Source organism: Liolophura sinensis, chromosome 3, assembly GCF_032854445.1.
Source record: "Liolophura sinensis isolate JHLJ2023 chromosome 3, CUHK_Ljap_v2, whole genome shotgun sequence".
In the NCBI taxonomy this organism is placed as follows: domain Eukaryota; kingdom Metazoa; phylum Mollusca; class Polyplacophora; order Chitonida; family Chitonidae; genus Liolophura; species Liolophura sinensis.
The window spans coordinates 7839797-7862042 of record NC_088297.1 but is presented as its reverse complement, the minus strand read 5'-3'; the positions used below and the strand labels follow the sequence as shown (position 1 = coordinate 7862042).

General features: G+C 41.0%; 2 protein-coding genes across 2 annotated transcripts; one reads left to right on the top strand and one right to left on the bottom strand.

The window, feature by feature from the left end:
• The first annotated feature begins 285 nt into the window (after positions 1–285).
• Positions 286–3974, top strand: LOC135463299 (mucin-19-like). The gene is made up of 2 exons (XM_064740560.1): positions 286–308; positions 2204–3974. The coding sequence occupies exons 1-2, from the start codon at positions 286–288 to the stop codon at positions 3972–3974; spliced, it is 1794 nt and encodes a 597-aa protein (XP_064596630.1).
• On the bottom strand, positions 3770–20437 carry LOC135463967 (A disintegrin and metalloproteinase with thrombospondin motifs 5-like). The gene is made up of 16 exons (XM_064741437.1): positions 20231–20437; positions 18762–18979; positions 17915–18007; positions 17364–17505; positions 16214–16331; positions 15320–15413; positions 14899–14976; positions 13768–13928; positions 12958–12995; positions 12420–12525; positions 11223–11387; positions 9361–9493; positions 8133–8252; positions 7104–7155; positions 5662–5814; positions 3770–5310 (listed from the first exon to the last, which is right to left on the bottom strand). Exons 1-16 carry the CDS (start codon positions 20340–20342, stop codon positions 4916–4918), a joined length of 2178 nt encoding a protein of 725 aa, XP_064597507.1. The 5' UTR covers positions 20343–20437; the 3' UTR covers positions 3770–4915.
• Positions 20438–22246: the final 1809 nt, after the last annotated feature.

Here is a 22246-nt window from a genome sequence, read left to right as displayed (position 1 = left end):
GTTGATAAAAACACGCCAACGTCGTTTACAGCATAGCTTACTGCTCCAAACTTAAATGTTTTCGTTTTCAAAACAACCAAATACACACTTACAATGGACGAACGAGGATTGGCTGAAAATCGCCTGTAGAGACGCGTTGGCATTGGCTGACGGCACAGTAGGCTTCTTCTGAACAGGCTGACATATGCTACCAGGCATGAGAGATTACGAAGCCTTTAGCCGAGGATTGGCCTCGTTGGCAGCATGAGGAGCCAGAATAAAGACAGACCTACCAGTTCTTTAACCATGACGGGCCCCAGGTTTAAAAAGTACACCAATGACCATTTTTGAAATGTTAAATGCTATGACTAGTGACCTACTTTACACAACATAAACGTAGAAGAGTCATCCACATGTATATTCTCTAGTTTTTTGTACTTAGTGGATTTATTTCTTTATTTCATTGGTGTTTTACAACGTATTCATGAATATTTCACTTGTACGATGGCGGTCAGCATTATGGCGGGAGGAAACCGGGCAGAGCTCGGGGGGGAATCTACAACCATCCGCAGGTTGCTGCAGACCTTTTCACGTACGGCCGGAGAGGAAGCCAGCATGAGCTGGACAACTCACAGTGACTGCATTGGCAGGAGGCTCATGGGTCATTGCGCTGCGCTGGCGTGCTAACCCCCTCGGCCACCGAGGCCCCGTACTAAGTGGAATGTGCATTAGCACAGCTATACCATGGTGTATGACCAGAGATCGTGTAATCGGCAAGCTCCAGGTACCCAGTATCTTTTGAAGTGCAACCGAATAACTGAGCCGCAGATGCTTAAACAGCTAGTGAAAAGGAAAGGAATTCCTCCCTGAGACCGGTTTTCACAAATGGATGATACAATGAACAAGTCGTAAAATGCAAGCTGAAGTTTTGAACACAAGACTATCCTCGCATGACATCAACATTTTTATTACATTACGTATTTGTACACTTTTTACCATTAATTTAGACGCAGAGTAGCGAATGTGAACATAGTATCGCCCCGTAGATGGATGTGTAGATGAACGCACTGAAGCCGTTCCAATCATTGATGAATGGTCTAAAGAAAACGCCAAAAAACTTTACAGCTTGACCATGGCGCGTAATTAAAATCCATCGAATTTGGTGTGAAGAAATCCGCTTGGATCACTTGTAATAAATGAACAAAAGTTGTCTTCTTCTTGGAGATGATCAGCTACCCATCGTCACTTGATGAAAGCTGCCAAACAAACACAGATATTTGATGTCAGAAAATCCACAGCACGGCATTAGACACCTTTTGTTAAAGGACAAACGAAAAGAAAGATTATGTTTCAAGGGAAATGAAGAAAGTTATGCCAAATTGGTAAAGTAACAACCACAGCCTTGCAAGAGAACACCTGTCAATTTAGCATAGATCAGCTGCTGCGAGGCAAAATAGCACCATCTTGACGGAACAAAAGCCAAGAGAGTTGACACCTACCCTTGCGGTTCCAATAACGCTACGGTCTCAATTTTGAGCACTGGAACCTCTCGAAACCTCTGGAAACTGGAATTTTTGTCGCCTGACAGCAAATATGAAAATACATATAAATAAAAAAGATGAGTTATAATAAAATATTGCAAGTATCAGCGCCCGTAACACTGTATTTGTTTATCATACATCATATCCTACATGTATACTCAAGTACATTCAGAAAGTAATGCATGTTTTGCATGTTCGATAGTCCAAAACACATTTGGACAAAAGAAACGCACAGAGGAAAAAAAATCAAAATCTATTTCAAAAATATGCACCATTCACAAGTATCTCAAAAACTTGATGTAATCTGAAAGTTTGTTGATCTTCCATAGTCTGCAAGGCTTGAGCAAACTACAGAAATCACTGATGATTCACGGACAAAAACGAACTCACAGAAAGACAGATATTAACTCCATTAGGCAGGAGAATTTACAAGCGTCGCACAAACTAAACGTAACGTGTGAATTTTATAGCCATCATCTAACTAGTTTTCAAGATATGAAGAAATTACAGAATGCCTAATCCACGGAAACACTGAAAAAGAAATCGCTAGATGCCCTTGCTCTTTTCCAGAGAGGGAAATAATTAGAAATATGGACACATTTTCCAGCTATATTTATTTATATAACTATACTTACGGGCAATGGTAATGCAGGAAGTTAATCCCTGACCAGTTCTGTTTGAAGTGGCTGTACAGAGGTGTTGTCTGGACGAACCGCTGGACGAGTGGGCCAGTCGGATTTAGGTGTTCGAAGTGGCTGTACAGATGTGTTCTCTGGACGAACCGCTGGACGAGTGGGCCAGTCGGATTTAGGTGTTCGAAGTGGCTGTACAGAGGTGTTGTCTGGACGAACTGCTGGACGAGTGGGCCATTCAGATTTAGGTGTTCGAAGTGGCTGTACAGATGTGTTGTCTGGACGAACCGCTGGACGAGTGGGCCAGTCGGATTTAGGTGTTCGAAGTGGCTGTACAGATGTGTTCTCTGGACGAACCGCTGGACGAGTGGGCCAGTCGGATTTAGGTGTTCGAAGTGGCTGTACAGATGTGTTCTCTGGACGAACCGCTGGACGAGTGGGCCAGTCGGATTTAGGTGTTCGAAGTGGCTGTACAGAGGTGTTGTCTGGACGAACTGCTGGACGAGTGGGCCATTCAGATTTAGGTGTTCGAAGTGGCTGTACAGATGTGTTGTCTGGACGAACCGCTGGACGAGTGGGCCAGTCGGATTTAGGTGTTCGAAGTGGCTGTACAGATGTGTTGTCTGGACGAACCGCTGGACGAGTGGGCCAGTCGGATTTAGGTGTTCGAAGTGGCTGTACAGATGTGTTGTCTGGACGAACTGCTGGACGAGTGGGCCATTCAGATTTAGGTGTTCGAAGTGGCTGTACAGATGTGTTGTCTGGACGAACCGCTGGACGAGTGGGCCAGTCGGATTTAGGTGTTCGAAGTGGCTGTACAGATGTGTTGTCTGGACGAACCGCTGGACGAGTGGGCCATTCGGATTTAGGTGTTCGAAGTGGCTGTACAGATGTGTTCTCTGGACGAACCGCTGGACGAGTGGGCCAGTCGGATTTAGGTGTTCGAAGTGGCTGTACAGATGTGTTCTCTGGACGAACCGCTGGACGAGTGGGCCAGTCGGATTTAGGTGTTCGAAGTGGCTGTACAGATGTGTTCTCTGGACGAACCGCTGGACGAGTGGGCCAGTCGGATTTAGGTGTTCGAAGTGGCTGTACAGATGTGTTGTCTGGACGAACTGCTGGACGAGTGGGCCAGTCGGATTTAGGTGTTCGAAGTGGCTGTACAGATGTGTTGTCTGGACGAACTGCTGGACGAGTGGGCCATTCAGATTTAGGTGTTCGAAGTGGCTGTACAGATGTGTTGTCTGGACGAACCGCTGGACGAGTGGGCCAGTCGGATTTAGGTGTTCGAAGTGGCTGTACAGATGTGTTGTCTGGACGAACCGCTGGACGAGTGGGCCATTCGGATTTAGATGTTCGAAGTGGCTGTACAGAGGTGTTGTCTGGACGAACTGCTGGACGAGTGGGCCATTCAGATTTAGGTGTTCGAAGTGGCTGTACAGATGTGTTGTCTGGACGAACCGCTGGACGAGTGGGCCAGTCGGATTTAGGTGTTCGAAGTGGCTGTACAGATGTGTTCTCTGGACGAACCGCTGGACGAGTGGGCCAGTCGGATTTAGGTGTTCGAAGTGGCTGTACAGATGTGTTGTCTGGACGAACCGCTGGACGCGTGGGCCAGTCGGATTTAGGTGTTCGAAGTGGCTGTACAGAGGTGTTGTCTGGACGAACCGCTGGACGAGTGGGCCAGTCGGATTTAGGTGTTCGAAGTGGCTGTACAGATGTGTTGTCTGGACGAACCGCTGATTTCACTGAAGGTCTACCGGTATTCATCTTAATGAATATGACAAAATCTATCAATGTCACCAAAAATACACATGTATAAAACATCTGTCGTTTAAGTCTATTTTTCAGTTAAAAACATCCTTAAATACCGTGACAACCCTGTAAAATTCGCCTCTGCCTTCATCAAAAACATAATCATATGTACACTTGATAGAATTTTGAAACACAATGTAATCTTGAGTGATTAGGAAGAAATTTAGCAACATATGATGTAATTTCTTTTCATTTATTCGTCCTGATCTGTTATAAGTCAAGTGGACGTTAATGAACCTACATGGTGTGCCGTCAGGTAACCTGGTCGCATGAAGTTATGACGTCAGAGTCTATCGGAATCCGATAAAATAATATCAGCGAAGTGTGTTGATATCAATCAACACTGGACAATCGTAACGAATGCTTTTTACTTGGTTAAACACAATAGTTTTGGAAAACTCTTAATATCCAGGTCTTTTGAATGAAGTATGGTTTTGAAAGGAATGGAAAATGTTAGTGTAATGGAAAACGGGATATCTTTTTAAGCAAACTGATTGTGTGTTAAAATGACAGACAATCATGTAATAAAAAGACAGATCATTCAATTGATGAATGTTGTTTTGTTTACAAACTGTGGATTCTAAAACAAAGTTCTGAGCAATAACGTCAGTCTATATATGACTTTGAGTGGTGAAATTCTGTTCACTCCGATCCGAATGCATATGATGAGAGATAAGACAAGATATTTGCACTTACCCTAGGAGGGTCGTAGTTTTGTTCTCGCCCAGGCCTGTCCTCCATCTTATATGGCCATCTTCATTTTCCCTTGTAGTGGACATGTCTTTCATTTGTTCTTTTAGAAATAAAAGCATTCTGTCCAGTGCTACAATCTGTAGCTATTTCCTACGAAGAAGATGGTACAGACGACAGTTCCAACTGAAAAAGATTGCGCGATCATACAAAAACACCACACCGCTGCTTGCATTGATCCGAAAAAGGACTTTATAGTTACCTTTCATCTGACTTACCTTTGTTGGGTTTGGTTGTTGTTGGTGTAATTCGAGGACTTGTTGTAGAAGGAGATTTAGTTGTAGTAGCCGTTGTAGAAACAGTGCTTTTGGTTGTAGGAGCTGTTGTTGTAGCAACGGTGCTTTTGGTTGTAGGAGCGGTTGTTGTGGTAGCAGCAGTGCTTTTGGTTGTTGGAGCGGTGGTTATAGTAGCAACTCTACGTGTCGTTGTAGAGGAGATGGATGTAGTGGCGGGTGGAGAAGCACTGGACGTTTTCTTTGTCGGAGGGGTCGTTGTGCTTGCCTGACATGTTCCACAACAAGTCGATCGGTAACTTTCGGAGGTAGAACACCCTCGTGGATCACAGCCAGTAACTCTGTCTCCATACTCACAACCTGTAATTAAATAATTAAACATTCATAAGTGGAATCATAGAAATTGTACATATATATTTTCCACATAAACAAAGATATCTAATTTTGCCACAGTTATTGCAAACAGCTCCATACTTTTTTACAGACACGTTTTAGGTATGACTCAATTTGGAATTGAACCTCGGATCTACCGTTTGGAGTTTTGTAGCCGCTCTACCCATACCCTTTTTAATCACATTGTTCAGCCTTGGTAACGCTGATGCATCAGATTTACCGGTAACCAAATAAAAAGTAACCAAATCCGGTTGCCTCTGACTATTTGCACAACCTTACTTCGTTGAAGATCACTTGTCTTGAACAATTATGCCTTACCTGTCACACTCATTCTTATAGCGTTACACGACTGACAACAACGCCTGTTGTGGGACGATTGATAACAAAGGGAAGGGTTTGCTTGTGTCGCCTCTGCGCATGTGTTGTTAATACTAGTTAGAACTCCCGGTTGGTCTCCGTGCGGGCAATTATCTGTGAAAGGGAAAAAAGCACAGACGAGTTCACCTGTGTACAACAGAAAACAAACGACGAAAAGGGCTTCACTGGGAGGTTCTTATGAGATAAACTGACGCCTTAGTAGAATATTAAACTATTGTGGCATCCAAAAGATAAATATGAGAAAAAAACTCATTGTCTAATCCTCAGGAATCGTAACTAACATACGAGTATTATTAGGCTACAGAACTCTTTTTCTCCCAGCACGGTAACGTTGTCAGATTTTCGGTACGTCAGTCACTTCCTGTCCTGAAGAAATGATAATAAGGCGTCGTCATTGGTTAATATTTACCGAGCCACAGTCTATGTTCCCCACGTTACTGTGCTTGTTGTGTCATAAGGACTTCAAACACCGTGTCTAAGCTTCAGGAAACTCATTTTGTATCTGGTATTCTACAGAAAATCATGCGCTGGGTTCTTTGAGACGTACCACATTACATCTTCCCGTTGTTTTCTTTAACTTTCAACGGCGAGAACACTGGCTCACTAGCACAAACACAAAAATAACCAGTGAAATTCGATCACCTGGCCTTTTAACTTGAAACAAGATTTTATTCTAACCAGACAATGACATGGAGCAGGTTGTAGCACTGAACCGTCTGTTACTGTTACCGTCTGGGTTTAAAGAGATGAAATTAAAAAGCATTTTGGAGAGTGATGGGATGAAATATGTAGGATATCCCCACAGAAAAGATTTATTTATTTATTTGATTGGTATTTTACGCCGTACTCAAGAATATTTCACTTATACGACGGCGGCCAGCATTATGGTGGGACGAAACCGGGCAGAGCCCGTGGGAAACCCACGACCATCCGCAGGTTGCTGGCAGACCTTCCCACGTACGGCCGGAGAGGAAGCCAGTATGAGCTGGACTTGATCTCACCCTTCACGTAGAAGAATATTTTTTTATAACTCACAGCGACCGCATTGGTGAGAGGCTCCTGGGTCATTACGCTGCGCTAACGCGCAAATCAACTGATCCACGGAGCTCCCCCCAACCCCACCCCTTCCCCCCGCCCCGCCTGCCTGGTTTCCTGCCACCATAATGCTGGTCGCCGTCGTATAAGTGAAATATTCTTGAGTACGAGGTAAAACACCAATGATATAAATAAATAAATACATTCCTAATTACTTCATACATATTCATGAGGGAGAGCTGTCCAACATGGCCTGTCAGTAAACGTGTTTATACCATGTACACTGTGCGTCCGTAAGAACTCAAACAACATGACACTTAGTCAATCACCAGAATCCATTCTCTTACCTGGAACTGAAGGTGCGTCAGAGTTGAACACGCAAGCACCGTTCTCGCACCACTAAAATGCATAAACGCAAAATGTGAGCCGCACTATACCTAACAGTTTAAAAGGCCACCTTGTTAGGATAATTGAGGGATAAATATTTGTTAAATTTACCTATACATTGACTGACCTCATATTATTCTAGTGCCTGTGCTGAATTCATTTTTATTTACAGGTAATCAGTTTCAAGCTTGTGTTAAAAACCGACAAGCTATATAATATATCGGTGCCTCCGTGGCCGACCATGCTGGTATTAGCACACCAGCACTTCGCAATGGTCCAGGAGCTTCCCACCATTGCAGGCGCTATAGGTTCATATCCAGCTCATGCTGGCTTCCTCGTCGACAGCACGCGGGTAGGCCTTCCAGCAACCTGCGGATGGTTGAGGATTTCAAACGGGCGCCGCCCAGTTTTCTCCCACCATAATGCTGGCCGCCAAGTGAAACATTCTTGAGTACGGCGTAAAAGACGAATCAAATAAGTAAATAAATAAATATCCGATATATGTACATGCATATACTAAAGCTTATCTTAGAGTTTCTTTACATTTGTCATACTTTGTAATGACATAAACTGGTCACAAAAAATTGAGGTATTGAATATAAAAAGACCACTGTACGGAGAGTAAAACCTGATCAGTGACGACAATGTGGTAGTTGGCAATTGGTAATGCGGAACTGTCAAACGCTCGACAACAGGGCCTTTAAGGTCATTCCCTGCTTCACACTAGTGCCACACTAGCCTTGATTACAAACACATATTCAGTTATCCAAATGCAACATTTACTAAAAAATATACTTCCTCCCCATTGGTGAAACCCGGCTTCTTGCCAGTTTACCTAATAAAGCGTTTTATTCAAACTGTTACCTACAAGAACCCTGGCGCCATTGTTTTGAGCAGAATTAGATAGAAAATATTTACTGTCGTTTATTGTATCACAGGAAAAATCAGACCGGTCACGTATTAGTGTAAACGAAAGTTTTACTGGTTACCTTTCTATCCCCACAGGAGGTTCCTCTTGGGGCGGACCTTGAGTTACATAATGTAGAACCAACTATAGAGCAATATCTTTTCCAGCAAATGTTAGCATACGTAGATTCGTTGTACAATCCCTGAATAAGATAACAAAAACAACGTGTCAAGAAAGTTCTATTTTGAGGGAGACACTACAGGCGTGCATATAACTGTTAAATGATACAAAACCGCATATAATGTTTGACTTCAGTTCGTGCAAGAATAGCTGAAAGTAGGTGAGACTTACTAAATAAATAACATCATCTCAGTACACAAACCACGGACGTTCCTTCTTTCATTTACATGGATACAACATTACAGGTAATAGTCTAGAGGCTTTAAGATAAACTCAAAATACAAGCCATTTTTTTTTTCATTGGGAAACAACTATTTGTCTCGTATACCATTTAGATAGACAATTCGAAGATGTGGGAGGACTGATTGTGGATAAATACACCTGTAATGATATAAGTGAGTAAAATGTGAGTAAAAGAACTTGATAGATGATTATTTTTTTTTTAGTTATTTCGTTCAGTTGATTGGGTTTTAAAGCCGCTTAATCAGTGATATTTCACACACACGACGGTGTTAACACCACCTGTAAATAAACCTCTATCCCATCTCCGAACCTATGAAACCGCAAGAGGCCACCAAGATTTGAACTCCCCGACTCCCAAGGATTGGTCGAGTGTTGCTATAAGGCTGTTTCAGCCCTATAAGTTTGTGGGGTACAGGGATTATGCTCTATCAACAGAAAAACAGCCTTTTTATTGTTGGTCTCCGCTCTTATAATTCCAGCTACTGAATGTTTGTAAGTAGTGGCTAAAATACAAAATTGCATTCTACATTTGTCTTACACTGCGGAATATTTGTGAAAAAATAGTTTATTGAAACTATAGCCTTTATTAGGAACACATATTTAGTTATCCAAATGCAACATTTATGTAAAAATTCCAAAAGGTAAAGCATCACTAAAAATAAGGAAATACTGGAAGAATAAAGTATACCTGAAATTTGGTTTTCATTTGCATGCTAAACTTGAAGTACATATTATTTACGTCGTAAAAATGAAGTACAAAAATTGTATGCGTTCATACTAAACACAGTACATTTGTGGCACACTGAAGTGATAAGTATTTGCATCAATATTTAATTAATTTCCATTCTAAAAATATATTTATATTATTTATGATCTTCTCGACTTACTCTACATAAGTAAGACCCGCTCCCCTGCAGGAAAATACACTGGGTATCCACGTCGTATATTTGACCCGGAAGTGGTTCAGGACTAGGGGGGTCAGCGGAAGTTGTCTCCAACAGCAAACAGTTTTCACTTCGCCTGACATAAAGACAAGGGATTGATTAATATTTTTTAGCACTTTCTTGATTCTAGATTATTGATCATGTATACTGCATAAACACGAATCTGAGGGGGTGAATTAAACTTCGTTTTTACGTCACGCACATCTCTCTTCTTCAAAGCTTATTTTGCAGCCAAATGTTCATTGTGGAGACATAATAAACTCCAAATGTTTTACACAATGTTTATGAGAACTATAGATACTTATAAAGTTATACATAAGTAAAAGAGCTATCACATTTCACCAAATATATTGCAGTGACACATAGTATGCACAAAATATTCTTCTACGTGAAGGGTGAGTTCAAGTCCAGCCCATACTGGCTTCCTCTCTGGCCGTATGTGGGAAGGTCTGCCAGCAACCTGCGGATGATCGTAGGTTTCCCCCGGGCTCTGCCCGGTTTCGTCCCACCATAATGTTGGCCGCCGTCGTATAAGTGAAATATTCTCTAGTACAGCGTAAGCACCAATCAAATAAATAAATAAATAAATCTACATGAAGATAACGAATAGGTCAAAGCTTTGTACGAGTGATTGTAATTCTAACGGCCAAGGCGACCATGGAACTATACACGTGGTCAGCATGCGAGGGAAAAACGCTGGTCTTGTAGAGGATTACGTTTGGTGATCAATAGCCATGTAACTGTGGGTGATCACATGTTTGATGCCCAAAGTAAGCACGAAGCGGTTGACCAACAGAGGTCAGGAGAAACCCTGGTAGTGGTAGACGACTACAAGTTTGCTTCACAAAGAAAAACCATGAAACTGTTTGTCAGAAGAAGTAAAGAGAAACCCTGGTGGTGGTAAACGACTACAAGTTTGACACTCAAAGTAACCATGAAGTACGTGGGAAGGTCTGCCAACAACCTGCGGATGGTCTCCCGGGCTCTGCCCGGTTTCGTCCCACCATAATGCTGGCCGGCGTCGTATAAGTGAAATATTATTGAGTACGGCGTAAAACACCAATCAATAAAAAACAATAAATACCCATGAAACTCTGGGTTCAACAGATGTAAGGAGAAACCCTGGTAGTGATAGTCGACTGCAAGTTTGATGCTCAAGGTAGCCATGAAACTGTGGGTCAGCAGATGTAAGAAGAAACCCTCGTAGTGTTAGACGACTACAAGTTTGCTGCTCAAAGTAACCAAAGAATTTTGGGTCAGTAAATGTAAGGAGAAACCCTGGTAGTGTTAGACGACAACAAGTTTGCTTCTCAAAGTAACCAAAGAATTTTGGGTCAATAAATGTAAGGAGAAACCCTGGTAGTAATAGACGACTGCAAGTTGGATGCCCCAAGTAACATTGAAACTGTGGGTGAACAAATGGACGGAGAAGCCCTGGTTGTACAATGGACCTTTCCCAACTATCACGCATTCCACCAATCATAATCAATATTGTTGCAAGAAGGTCAACAGAATGTTCAGTACAAATGTTTAATCTTTCTGTGGTGTCTGGGCATAACAATTGGTTTCACGGAGAATGGAATGAAAAACAACGTTGTGAACGAGGCTAGGCGTGTAAGATATTTAACTGCAAAGGTAATCATGCATAAAGTAGCACTGAATGTGACCTAACTGATTTCACCGATATGTAAATTCTATATTCTATAACATCTTTATGACCAATAAAACAGATCATTCTTAAATCTATCTGCCATTTAAGCCAGAAAGAAGGACGTAGTTTAAACGGAAATGAATGGATTCCTTACGTGTTTAGATCGGCAATCATAGAACGGAAGTAGTCCACGGAACAGGAAGAAAAACGCCATGGATTCTGCGGAGATGTTGGGCTGAAAGGCCCCGAAGTTGGTGACATGATGAAGTAGTCACTCGCTTTGCACTCATTTTCATCGCCATCATGCCCTGCCCCCAGGCTGAATTAAAACAGAAACACACCCCCGTTGCATGTATTTCTCTGACGTGAATCATTTGTTCATCTGATTCATCCATTCATTTACTTGTTGCATAATGATATGCTCAAGAACTAATATCCAAATACACGATAAGGGTCAGTATTACGACTGAACCACGGACCACTGTCAAGTTACCGGCGAACTTTTCCACGAGTAAAGAAAGATTTGTACGCCATATTGGTGGTTGATGGTTACCCCGGCCACTCCGGTTTCCTCCACACATAAATATAACTGTCATCGTACAAGTGAAACTTTTTGAGTATGGCGCACACAACAATCAGTTACTCCTATATAACGGTCAGTATTACGACTGAACCCTGTACCACTGTCAAGTTACCGACGAACTTTTCCACGAGTAAAGAAAGATTTGTACGCCATATTGGTGGTTGATGGTTACCCCGGCCACTCCGGTTTCCTCCACACATAAATCTAACTGTCATCGTACAAGTGGAACATTTTGAGTATAGCGCACACAATAATCAGTCACTCCTATATACCGGCTGTAGAGAACTCACATCATCCAGAATTTTCATACTGAACTATCTGTATAATTATTGTGATCCATATAACCATCACATTATCAAATTATTAGAGCGTCCGCCTGAAATTTGGGGTGCCCGGGATTAAACCCGAGTCGGGACATACTAAAGACTTTAACAAATGGTACGTAAATGTTGCTGCCTCGTTTGACGCTCGGCATTCAGAAGTTAGAGCAAGTAAACATGACTGGTTGGCCGGGTGTCAGTATAATGTGACTGAGTGAGGTCTCATGCCCAGTGTCTTCGGCATGATACTTCAGTGGTGGCAGCATTTCGTCGGCATGGACTCGCCTTGCCACAAGAAGACACAGTATATGTACACACAATTAATGACTCCCCGACGTCATATGATGGAAAAAGTGTTAAGTATGATGTAAAGCCCCAAGCATACATACAAACATCACCTTGTTGAGTCCAAACAGAAACAACCAGTAGTGTGGAGTGTTTAACTCACCTGTGGCCTAATTCATGCGCAGCAACCGTAATTCCATTGAAATCGAACGTTAATTCACACACCGACGTTCTTTGCTTAGAGCATATGGCATGGGTATAGGCCAGACCTACACAGAAGAGAATGCACAGATAACTTGTTTACAGGGAATCTTCGTGCAGAATTCCTCTCTATCCTGGTTAAGGAGCTAATTATTACGTTCATGTAAGGGATGGTTTCCACCATAATGCTGCCCACCATCACCAAAGGCGCCTCTTTTATGAATTACCTCCCTTTAAAAAGGAAATCATCAAAATCTTAAAATCCCCGTTTATACAGATGAAGCAGAAGAGGGTATATATAAAGATGAGAAATAATTCATTACGACACAAATGTAGTTAATTAAAGGGTAAACGGTACCACAAACATGTCGGTGAATTTACCAACCTGCTAGATTACAGAAATAATGTTTAAAGTGATATCAAACCCCATGCAAACGAACAAATCTTCGAACATCTGGTGTTTTAAGTCTAACACCACTGAAATGTTGATTTTGTCCTACCTGATATCGAAGTTGATCCTTCACGTTCCAAATCGTACCTGTAAAAAAGCAAACATTAATGTAAATTATAACACTGAATCATTTGATTTTTAAATAATGCGATACTCAATCATTCCCAACATACTTATTCATTTCGTCTCCCTGAAATGATCAGGCAAAGTGGGTAACTGCAAATTGTATCGAACATTCTTTTGAAAAGCTAGATCACGTCACCTTTGTACATAAAAAATCATTACACAAGGATCCATCATAAATATATGATTAAGTACAGTTTTGGTGTTTTGATGATTATGTCATCATAAATACGTAGTTTCCAAATGTCGTAACAGTTAGAGAATTTTGAGAAGATGTAGTTTTTGGTCACATATACAAATGTACAGAGGAGCATCGGAAGCATTTTGAAAGTGGTACGGCAGTCGGTCGACTATACCAGCACAAAAGGTCAGGCTCCAGGAGCCGCTTAGGTCCCTGAAGCCTTGGAATGCTAGACGGCTGGAGATTCCCTGAAATCGTTTTAAGGGGTTTTGATTCTTCACATAGATCTATTGTAGTCTTATTTGCTTAGCAGTCTACAGTATATATGTGGGTGAATGGGCCTTTCTTTTGTTGGTCACCAAAAAACTTTACTTCTGTCTTATTTTTTTATAATTTATTTTTTTTTTTGATGAAAATCGTACGGCAATGGCCTTACCCGCCGTTCTATTCCCGACGCCACTGATATATTAATGGTTGTGGTGAGTACAATTATGAGACGGCTTGACTAGATTATTAAATATTTTTTCCTGGTATTCAGATGTTTACACTACATACGCTGTAAATAGCATCACATGATCAGAGGCAGGTAAGTCAGAGCGATCCTTCACCCAGGATGTGAAAGACTCTAACGCCAGGTCCGAGTTGACGGTTCGTCTGTCGGCGTCATTTGGGTTAGCTGTCGCTATCCCGTCAGTCCAGTTAGATTCAGAGGGCTCCTGAAAAAATACAATAGAAGGTCTGTTCACAGACTGCACAGTATAAAGTTCTATTTTGCAGAGGGAAATGAACGTTTTCTCCTACATGTAGCAACGACTCGCTAAGGATGTGTGGGACAACGGTCCTAATGGTGGCGTGTTAGGGCGTTGAAGATGCTTAAAGAAAAACTTTATTTGTGTAAACTTAAAAAAATAAAGTGTATCTTAAAGGGAGGCCGGGTGGTTAGCTTGCCAGCGCGGCTCAATGTCTCACGAGCCCGTCACCAAAATGTGGTTGTGTGCGCTCGAGTCCAGCTCAAGCTAACAGCCTCTACAGTCGAACTAGTAACCTGCAGATGGCAGTGGGTTGCCCAGGGCTGTGCTCGGTTTCCTCCCACCATAGTACTGACCGCCGTCCTGTAAGTGAAATGTCCCTGAGTACGACAAAAAACACCATTCAAATGAATAAATAAACATCTTTAACGGACTACTGACACTACCCGAGGGAATGGTTCCAAAGGACTCCATGGAGGTCAATTCACTAAATATGGCTGTTGAAATGTATGCCTTTCGATGAAATTACTTATCACGGCGTTACTAACCATTGGCTCTAAATTCGAATACATAAAGACTGTATCCAGAAGGTTGCAATGAATTGCCATAGAGGTACCTCGTTGGCTCAGGTGTTAAAGCGCTGGGTTGTAGAGACCATCAGACCCTTGATCAAAAAGGTCACGGGTTCTAATCCCGCTCTCGCTGTTTCGGTTGCTTTTTTAAGCCAAGAGGCTTGTCATGTAGGAAGGTCGGTAGTTTTTTTCAAGCAGTCTGGTTTCCTCTACCCATATACCGGGTAGCAGTCATCTTAGTGAAAATACCATGAGCACGGTTTCAAATGCCAATCACATGAAGAAATCAATATATACATTTGTTGCCATACTTGTTGCCATATTTGTTGCCATATTTGTTGCCATACATTTGAAAGATAACTCACCTCCATGACCAGCAGACCACTAGAGACAATATTCCAGGCCATATCTGGCTCGTCTATGCTTTTGTAACGAAGGTCGATCTAAAAATAATGTACAATGGACGAGGAAAGTTGAGGAAAGTTGAGGAAAGCCCAGCGATTATCAAATTTTTCTATATCGACCTGTATTTGATAATTATATTTAAAACCTCCATTTATTGTTGAAATGAATGAAAAGAAGTCAAGAAAAGAATGAGCATAAAAAATCAATTACAATGTTCCACATTTGCCAAATAGATGATAAATTACTTAAATATTCTGCTTGTATAGATAGGCATGGTACAGCATATATAGGGCCGCAGTCGTATAAGTGGAAAATTCTAGAGTGTGGCGCAAAACGGCAATGAAATAAACGATAAACGTAAGTGCGATTAATTCTACTTACAGCATTTAGAATAAAAGAGTAGAACTCTTTCAGCCTGGCCAGGGTAAGGGACCGTCTTTCATTGTCCGTGCTACCCAAGGTTTTCCCATACCAACTATGAAAAACATAAATATAGGATTCGTATTATATTTTAAATTTGTATTATCGTAATTATGGATTTCACTGTCTGGGCGCAGATGCTATAATGCTGAAAATTTAGTGCTGTGTCATTTCTGTCATCAAAAAGGGAAGGCATGTTCATCGGGAAGTCTACCTGTCAGCCACCTCCTCTTTTTGTGGGCGGCCCATTGCTGGAGTGGTGGAGCGGTTGACAAGCTCTGCTGGTGATTTCGTGCCAGACTCTGAGGTTGCTAATTCGGACACTAGGGTCTATCCGCCATGTACATTCATAAAATGTAACCCCTGTTAACCGTTAGAACATAGTGACACCAGTCTCTCCAAGAATGTAATGAGAAATGAGAGAGTATAACCACAAGCTGTAACGCATTTAAAAACAAAACGAACACCATCTTTAATAAAAACATTGCAGTCTTACTGCAGAGAATACAATTTCAGCTAATAGCCTGTTCAATGAAATTTGCTATGTGTTTATATTTACTTAAAAAAAAACGCGTTTAAAATTCTGTCAGTAAAAACGTTGGCTTAAAAACTGTTTATATACTTGGCTTTCAATGCAAAACAACTTTGATGCTGACAGAATGCGTTTATGAGGTTAGTTTTAAACCTTATGTTCATAGTTGTGGCTGTAAAACTAATGTTAAGATGCTAACTGGAAAACTGGGTTGAACATGTCGGCTGCAGTGAAACGTTTATGATTCGCCGCAAATTTGTGATTAATGTGTAACCGTGTTTAAGAGGCGGAATACTATTCTTTCCTACATGTAGATAACTTACAATCTGTACACTGACGAATCTGTTACCATCAGCAGCTCAACAGTATAAGTTGTTTTCCCAGTTGCCCTCCGTGAGCGTATAATTCTGGGTGGGGCGCTCGGGCCATTGTCAATATCGTCTGGAGAAGAGAATAAAAAGCCAATCAGAATATGGCCTCACCTCCAAGACAAACACCTTGCAAAAACAGAGGCAATGTTCATGCTGTTTTGAAGTCCTCAAACTTAAACAATGTTACACGTTTACGCCGATCCGTGATTTAAAATGTTTTTTTCTTTTCTTAATCTATGTTTAGTTTGTGACATGTTCTAAAATGTATGGTCAGGTCCCAGTGGGTAAGCCCTATAGTGGGTAGAGAGGGGGCGCAAAAACTATGGTAATATATATGCCGTATGCCTGGAATGTTGAAGCCTTGATCCCGATTTCTGGCGGAAAACACAGATCAAAAGACAATGGAATTAAAAGAAAATCCAAAACAAAAAACAAAACAGGACTGTATACTGAATGTTTGAAAGGCAATATGCACTGAGTTTCAGTGGTGATTAGCATACGGAACACTAAGGAACAATACCAAAGTGTTTTACTACCCTGTAGTTAATATCAAAGCATTTTCAAAGTTGCTGCTATTCGTAGACCTTTTGTATGATTTGTTAGAATAAAACCCTAACTGAGGTAAACTGACCAGGTAGATGTGACCAGGTAGATGTAAACATGTAGATATGACCAGATAGATGTGACCTGGTAGATGTGACCAAGTAGATGTGACCAGATATATGTGACCAGGTAGAGGTGAACAGGTAGATGTGACCAGACAGATATGATCATGTAGATGCACTAACAACCACAATGTCGTCCCTGCTTTTGTCTTACTCATACTGAATGTGTAGCCTTGTGTGTTTTGTTGAACATTGCTACTTTGGAACTCAGAGAATGTATCATTGCAATTTTTCACGTACACGATGGCGGTTAATTTTATAGCTTGATGAAATCGAGGCGCCCGGGGTCGGCTATACCACCGAAAATATGGCAAGTTACCCACGAAATCGGGGTGCTCTGGATCGGCTATACTATCGAACAGCCGACGAAATCGGGATGCCCGGGGTCGGCTATACCACCATCTGGCAAGTTACCGACGCTTATTCTGTTACCTTACCAGGTAAGGCGTAGTCACCACTGAAGTTCATCGTCTGGTTTAACTTTACAACCTTGTACGGGTACTCCACTCCCGGGGTTTTACCCTGAAGATCACTCAGGTAGACCATGTATGAGTTGTTTCCCTTGGTTAAAACTCCTTCCTGTGAAAAGTCGACAATTTAGAGTGTGTATCAGGAGACTTCAGAATATTTCATTATTTCAAAGGCGGTCATGATTACAAATGGAGAAACTGGTCGTAATTTGCCAGGTAACTGACAAGTCTCTTCAAACAATAACAGCCAGGCACAAGCTGGATTCATACATTTATTTATTTGATTGGTGTTTTACGCCATAGTTTGGAATATTCCATTTGTACGACGGCGGCCAGCATTATGGTGGGATTAAAATGAGCAGAGCCCAGAGGAAACCCACAATCGTCCGCAGATTCATGGCAGAAGATCCTCTCAAAACAATATTGTTGAAGGAATTAAAAAGAGTACCAGCAAAAGTAAACGGGCTGAAGTTGTTAAAAAAATTAACATAATGATAATATTTAAGGGAAGGACTCACCAGTTTAAAGTCGCACGAGGCAGAGGCCACAGCCTTCTGACAAGTCACTCCAAAAGCCGCCCCATTTTTCACGTCTTGGTAGTACTCAACGTCCTGCAATTGGCAGAAACAATTTACACCAACAACTTCAATTATGTTCTAACGGCTTCGCTGAACACCACTTGTCTCCCTTCATAGTGGTCTGAATACTGCATTACACGTGCGGGTGAGTGAGTAAGTGAGTGAGTGAGTGCATGGGGCTTAACGTTGTACTTAACAATTTGTCAGTCATACGACGACGAAGGAGCCTTTAGAGTGCATGTACGTGTAATGTGCCTCCTTGCTTTTAGGACGGATTTCCATCGCTCTTTTATCTAGTGCTGCTTTACTGAGACGGTTTCTTCCACCCATAAACAGACTGCCATCATGTAGGTAAAAAAATCTTGAGTATGGCGTTAAACAATAATAAAATCAATTCAAAACCACTTTGTGATATATTTATATATGTGTAAAATTTAGTCATTGATTTATTGATTTACTTTCAATTATTTAAAATTATTAAAACCATTTAATTATACGACGGTGGTCTGGTTTGTGGGTAGACGAACATGAGCAGAAGACGAGGGAAATCACCGTCCTTCACTAGGACTGTAGCTAGCCTTCTGACATCAGGCTAGCCAGCGGGAGCTGGATTCGAACACCTGATCTCACTGGTGAAGAGTTATTTGTCTTCTGTTTTAATAACTTGGTGACCATTTAATAACTTGGTGACGGAGAGCAATTGGGGATCATAACCTATCGTTAAAACGTAATTCAAATGTGATTTAACGTATACCAGCCAAGTGTTAATAATCTGTAGTGTACGCACTTGTATAGGGATAGCAGCTTGAGATGTGACGAGTCCATTACGCATGACATACAATCTTCTGATCTCACCAAGGTTCCGGTTACGACGTAATACAAGTTTGACAGGATCACCGTCAATAACAATCTCACATTCTATGAATTCTGGGAGTTGATTAGTGACGTCACGTTTGTCTCGTCCTCCATAGCCGGTTACGTCAGTTATCTTTAAATTCGCGAAACCTGTCAAAAGAGAATGTTTCCGGTTTCCGTTCATGTGTTATAATAGAAACAGACAGACAAAACATTTAAGATATCACTGAAAACAAAACGGCAAGCACAGATCCTGCTTTGCATTTACTGTTTTTAATGGTTTATACCGTAGACTACCTAAAAAGTGCAGACGTTTAAAAATGACACATTTTTATACAAAACCAAGCAAAACCCAAAGCGTACATATGTATTTATAAGACAAGAACCGAGTAATATTTATCAACAGCTCCATTTCAGGGGACAGACGGTCAAGATATCTTTTCTGACATTTTATATAAGACCGGACAATTTCCAGACATTTACAATAATAATATCCATTGCACCTATAGATAAATTCCTATATTAAATTCGCATTATTTAAACACGTACAGATTTCTGTATGACCTTAGTTAAAGCTGTGATGAAGATCACTCCATGTAGGTCAAGAGTTTTACAACTAGAGTTAATTCACGGAATGAAATCATTCGCACTCAGCATTTCAGCGCCCTATTAAGCCATCATCAGATATAAAATATAAGAAATAAAATAAATAAAAGTGACAACTGATGATTGTATGACGATTTTTTTCCATTGCGCAAACTTGCAGTAGGTATTATTGGCACGACAAGAGTTCAGAAAGGCTGTGTTCAATTCTGTTGTGTGTATAATTTCTTGTAGCATTTTTGATATGTTGTTTGCTAAGCCATGGGTAACTGGTTCATTACTTTTGATGACGGCTTAATAAAACATTAAAAATACTGAGTGCAACACGATTCCACTGTAAGTTAGGATTAACCCTCTGTGCTTCTGACCGTAGTCGAATCCATCACTCAGTGCGTTCTGGCTCAAAACTTATGTAAAGTTGTTTGCCATGTGTCTGGCGAGTTAATTAATTCATGTCTCTATCATCAATAGTTAAATTTTGATTTCATATTGATTGAGGCCCTATTCAAAACCGTTTCACTCATGCCATGACGGTCATTATCGTGGATGGTGGAAACCGTAGTGACCGAGGTAAACCATCGATATTTGGCAAAGTTCGAAATGCTGGGTTTTATTCAGAAATCCTTCCTCCGTCAATTCTCCAAAGGGATTTAGTGACATTAAAACAATTCCTATCACAGAAATCTACACTCTTCAGATCTCCACAAAGGCTTTGTGATAGAAAAAAAACTGTTTCATGTACAAATATTGTCAATGGGCACGTCATTAGTTGGGACAAAACGACAAAAAAAAACTTACCAATAGGTTCGTCAGCTTCGATGACATTTTCCGGGAATATAAACATTGCGGAACAGGATGCCAAGGTTATGAAGACTGCAGCCAGGTGTAACAACAGCTCACCGCGCCACATTGTGACTTCAGATGATGCTACAGTTAGACAGTAATGTGGTGAACTCGAACTGTTGGCAAAATGAACTTGGCGCAAATGTGTCGATGATTTGAAGTGTCTTCGCAACGCGTCAAATCATGCTGAAGCCTGCAATGCGTGTTTTTTTATACCAGATTCGAATGTCTCTATGGATGCCAATTATGCAAAAGGGTGGAGACTTAATCCTCGATTTAAATTATCGTCACACCTACCGTGCCAACACGTGTTCTATACTCTCTTGTACAGGCATCGTTTACATAGCATCTATCTGCAAATACTTTCACTTGAACTTCCTAGTTCATTGTAAAGTCAGATGAAGGAATTTTTCCACGAAAGAAACTGGATCTTTGAAATCCTTTCAAACGGTAGAAAAGCATGACTTGTACTTTGTTGAGCAGTGTCTCCAATTGAACAACTTATATTACACACCTTTTATAAACATTTACCTCATTGCAAGTTAACAGTTTTATTGAAAAGATGATAATTAAATCCTGTTGAAACTTTCATGCGCGATCTTTTCAGATTTTTTCTTGACACAATCCTGATATCGAGCGATCAAGCCATCCATGATTATGGAAGCCTACCTGTGAGGTTCTTATGCCAATATATATATATATATATATATATATATATATATATATATATATATATATATATAATATATATATATATATATATGAATATCTGGATAACTCAGAGATCTCATAAGATTGGGAACAAGATAACGTAGTACCATATTTAAATAAAAAGGATAATTTGCCAGCTTTTTTGTACGTCCGTTAAAACCCCGACGTTTACTTTAATTTCTCATTTCTAAATGTTTGTTTTTACTAACTCTGGTTTGATTGTTTGCTTGTTTTTAACCTGGAAATAGCAGATGTTGAGCGGGGGTATGGGGATGGAGGGCAGGGTGAGTTTTGGTCATACAAAAATAGATCAGTAAACGGTTTTGGCATTTCCCCGTGCGAGATACAAATTCATTTTTTTCCTTTTGCAATGCATGTCCCATTTGTTTCTGAATGACTGTCTCCTTTTCGCGTATATAAATTCATGTTGTTATACACGGTACAACACTGAAACGCCATACTGAAGACAAGAAGTCATAGTGTAAGCCTTCTGAATGGCCAGCAATTAGCATAATTTATGCTGAATTTCGTAGACTTACGTCCGCCAAGGACGTTTATCTTCCTGGCGTTTATAACCCTTTCCGTCTGCCCGCGTGTTTGTCTGTACGGAAAGTACGGAAAGTTTTTTTTACTAATCTGGAGGATTTTTAACGTGCTTAGATAGGATTTGTACCAAACAACCAATCCATTTATTTTTGTGGTAATCTGCATTTTGACCCATGAATAGTTTAAACGATCGATATTTTAAACGATACATTATATATGTATGGGTTTTTTTTATCTTGGAACAATGTCTGTAGGAGAGTAGACCTACTCTCCTGTTGAGACTGACCTGGCTCATCGTGAGGTCGAAGTTCACTGGACTGTCGTGGGAGGATTAGCATACAGTTAGCTGTTCTAAGGCATACTTCTAGCCCCAAGAAATTAGAGTGAGTGAGTGAGTGCTTGGGTTTAACGTCGCACTCAACAATTTTTCAGTCATATGACGACGAAGGAATCATTAGGGTGCAAGTACGTGTAATGTGCATCCTTGTTGCAGAACGGATTTCCACCGCTCTTTTATTTAGTGCTGCTTCACTGAGGACGACTTACCGAAGGCAAGTAAGCCGCCCCGCCCGAGCCATTATACTGATACGGGTTAACCAGTCGTTGCACTATCCCCTTCATTGCTGAACGCCAAGCGAAGAAGTTACAACTTCTTCTTTTAAAAGTTTTAGGTGTGACTCGATCAAGGATTGATCCTGAATCTACCGGTCCCGA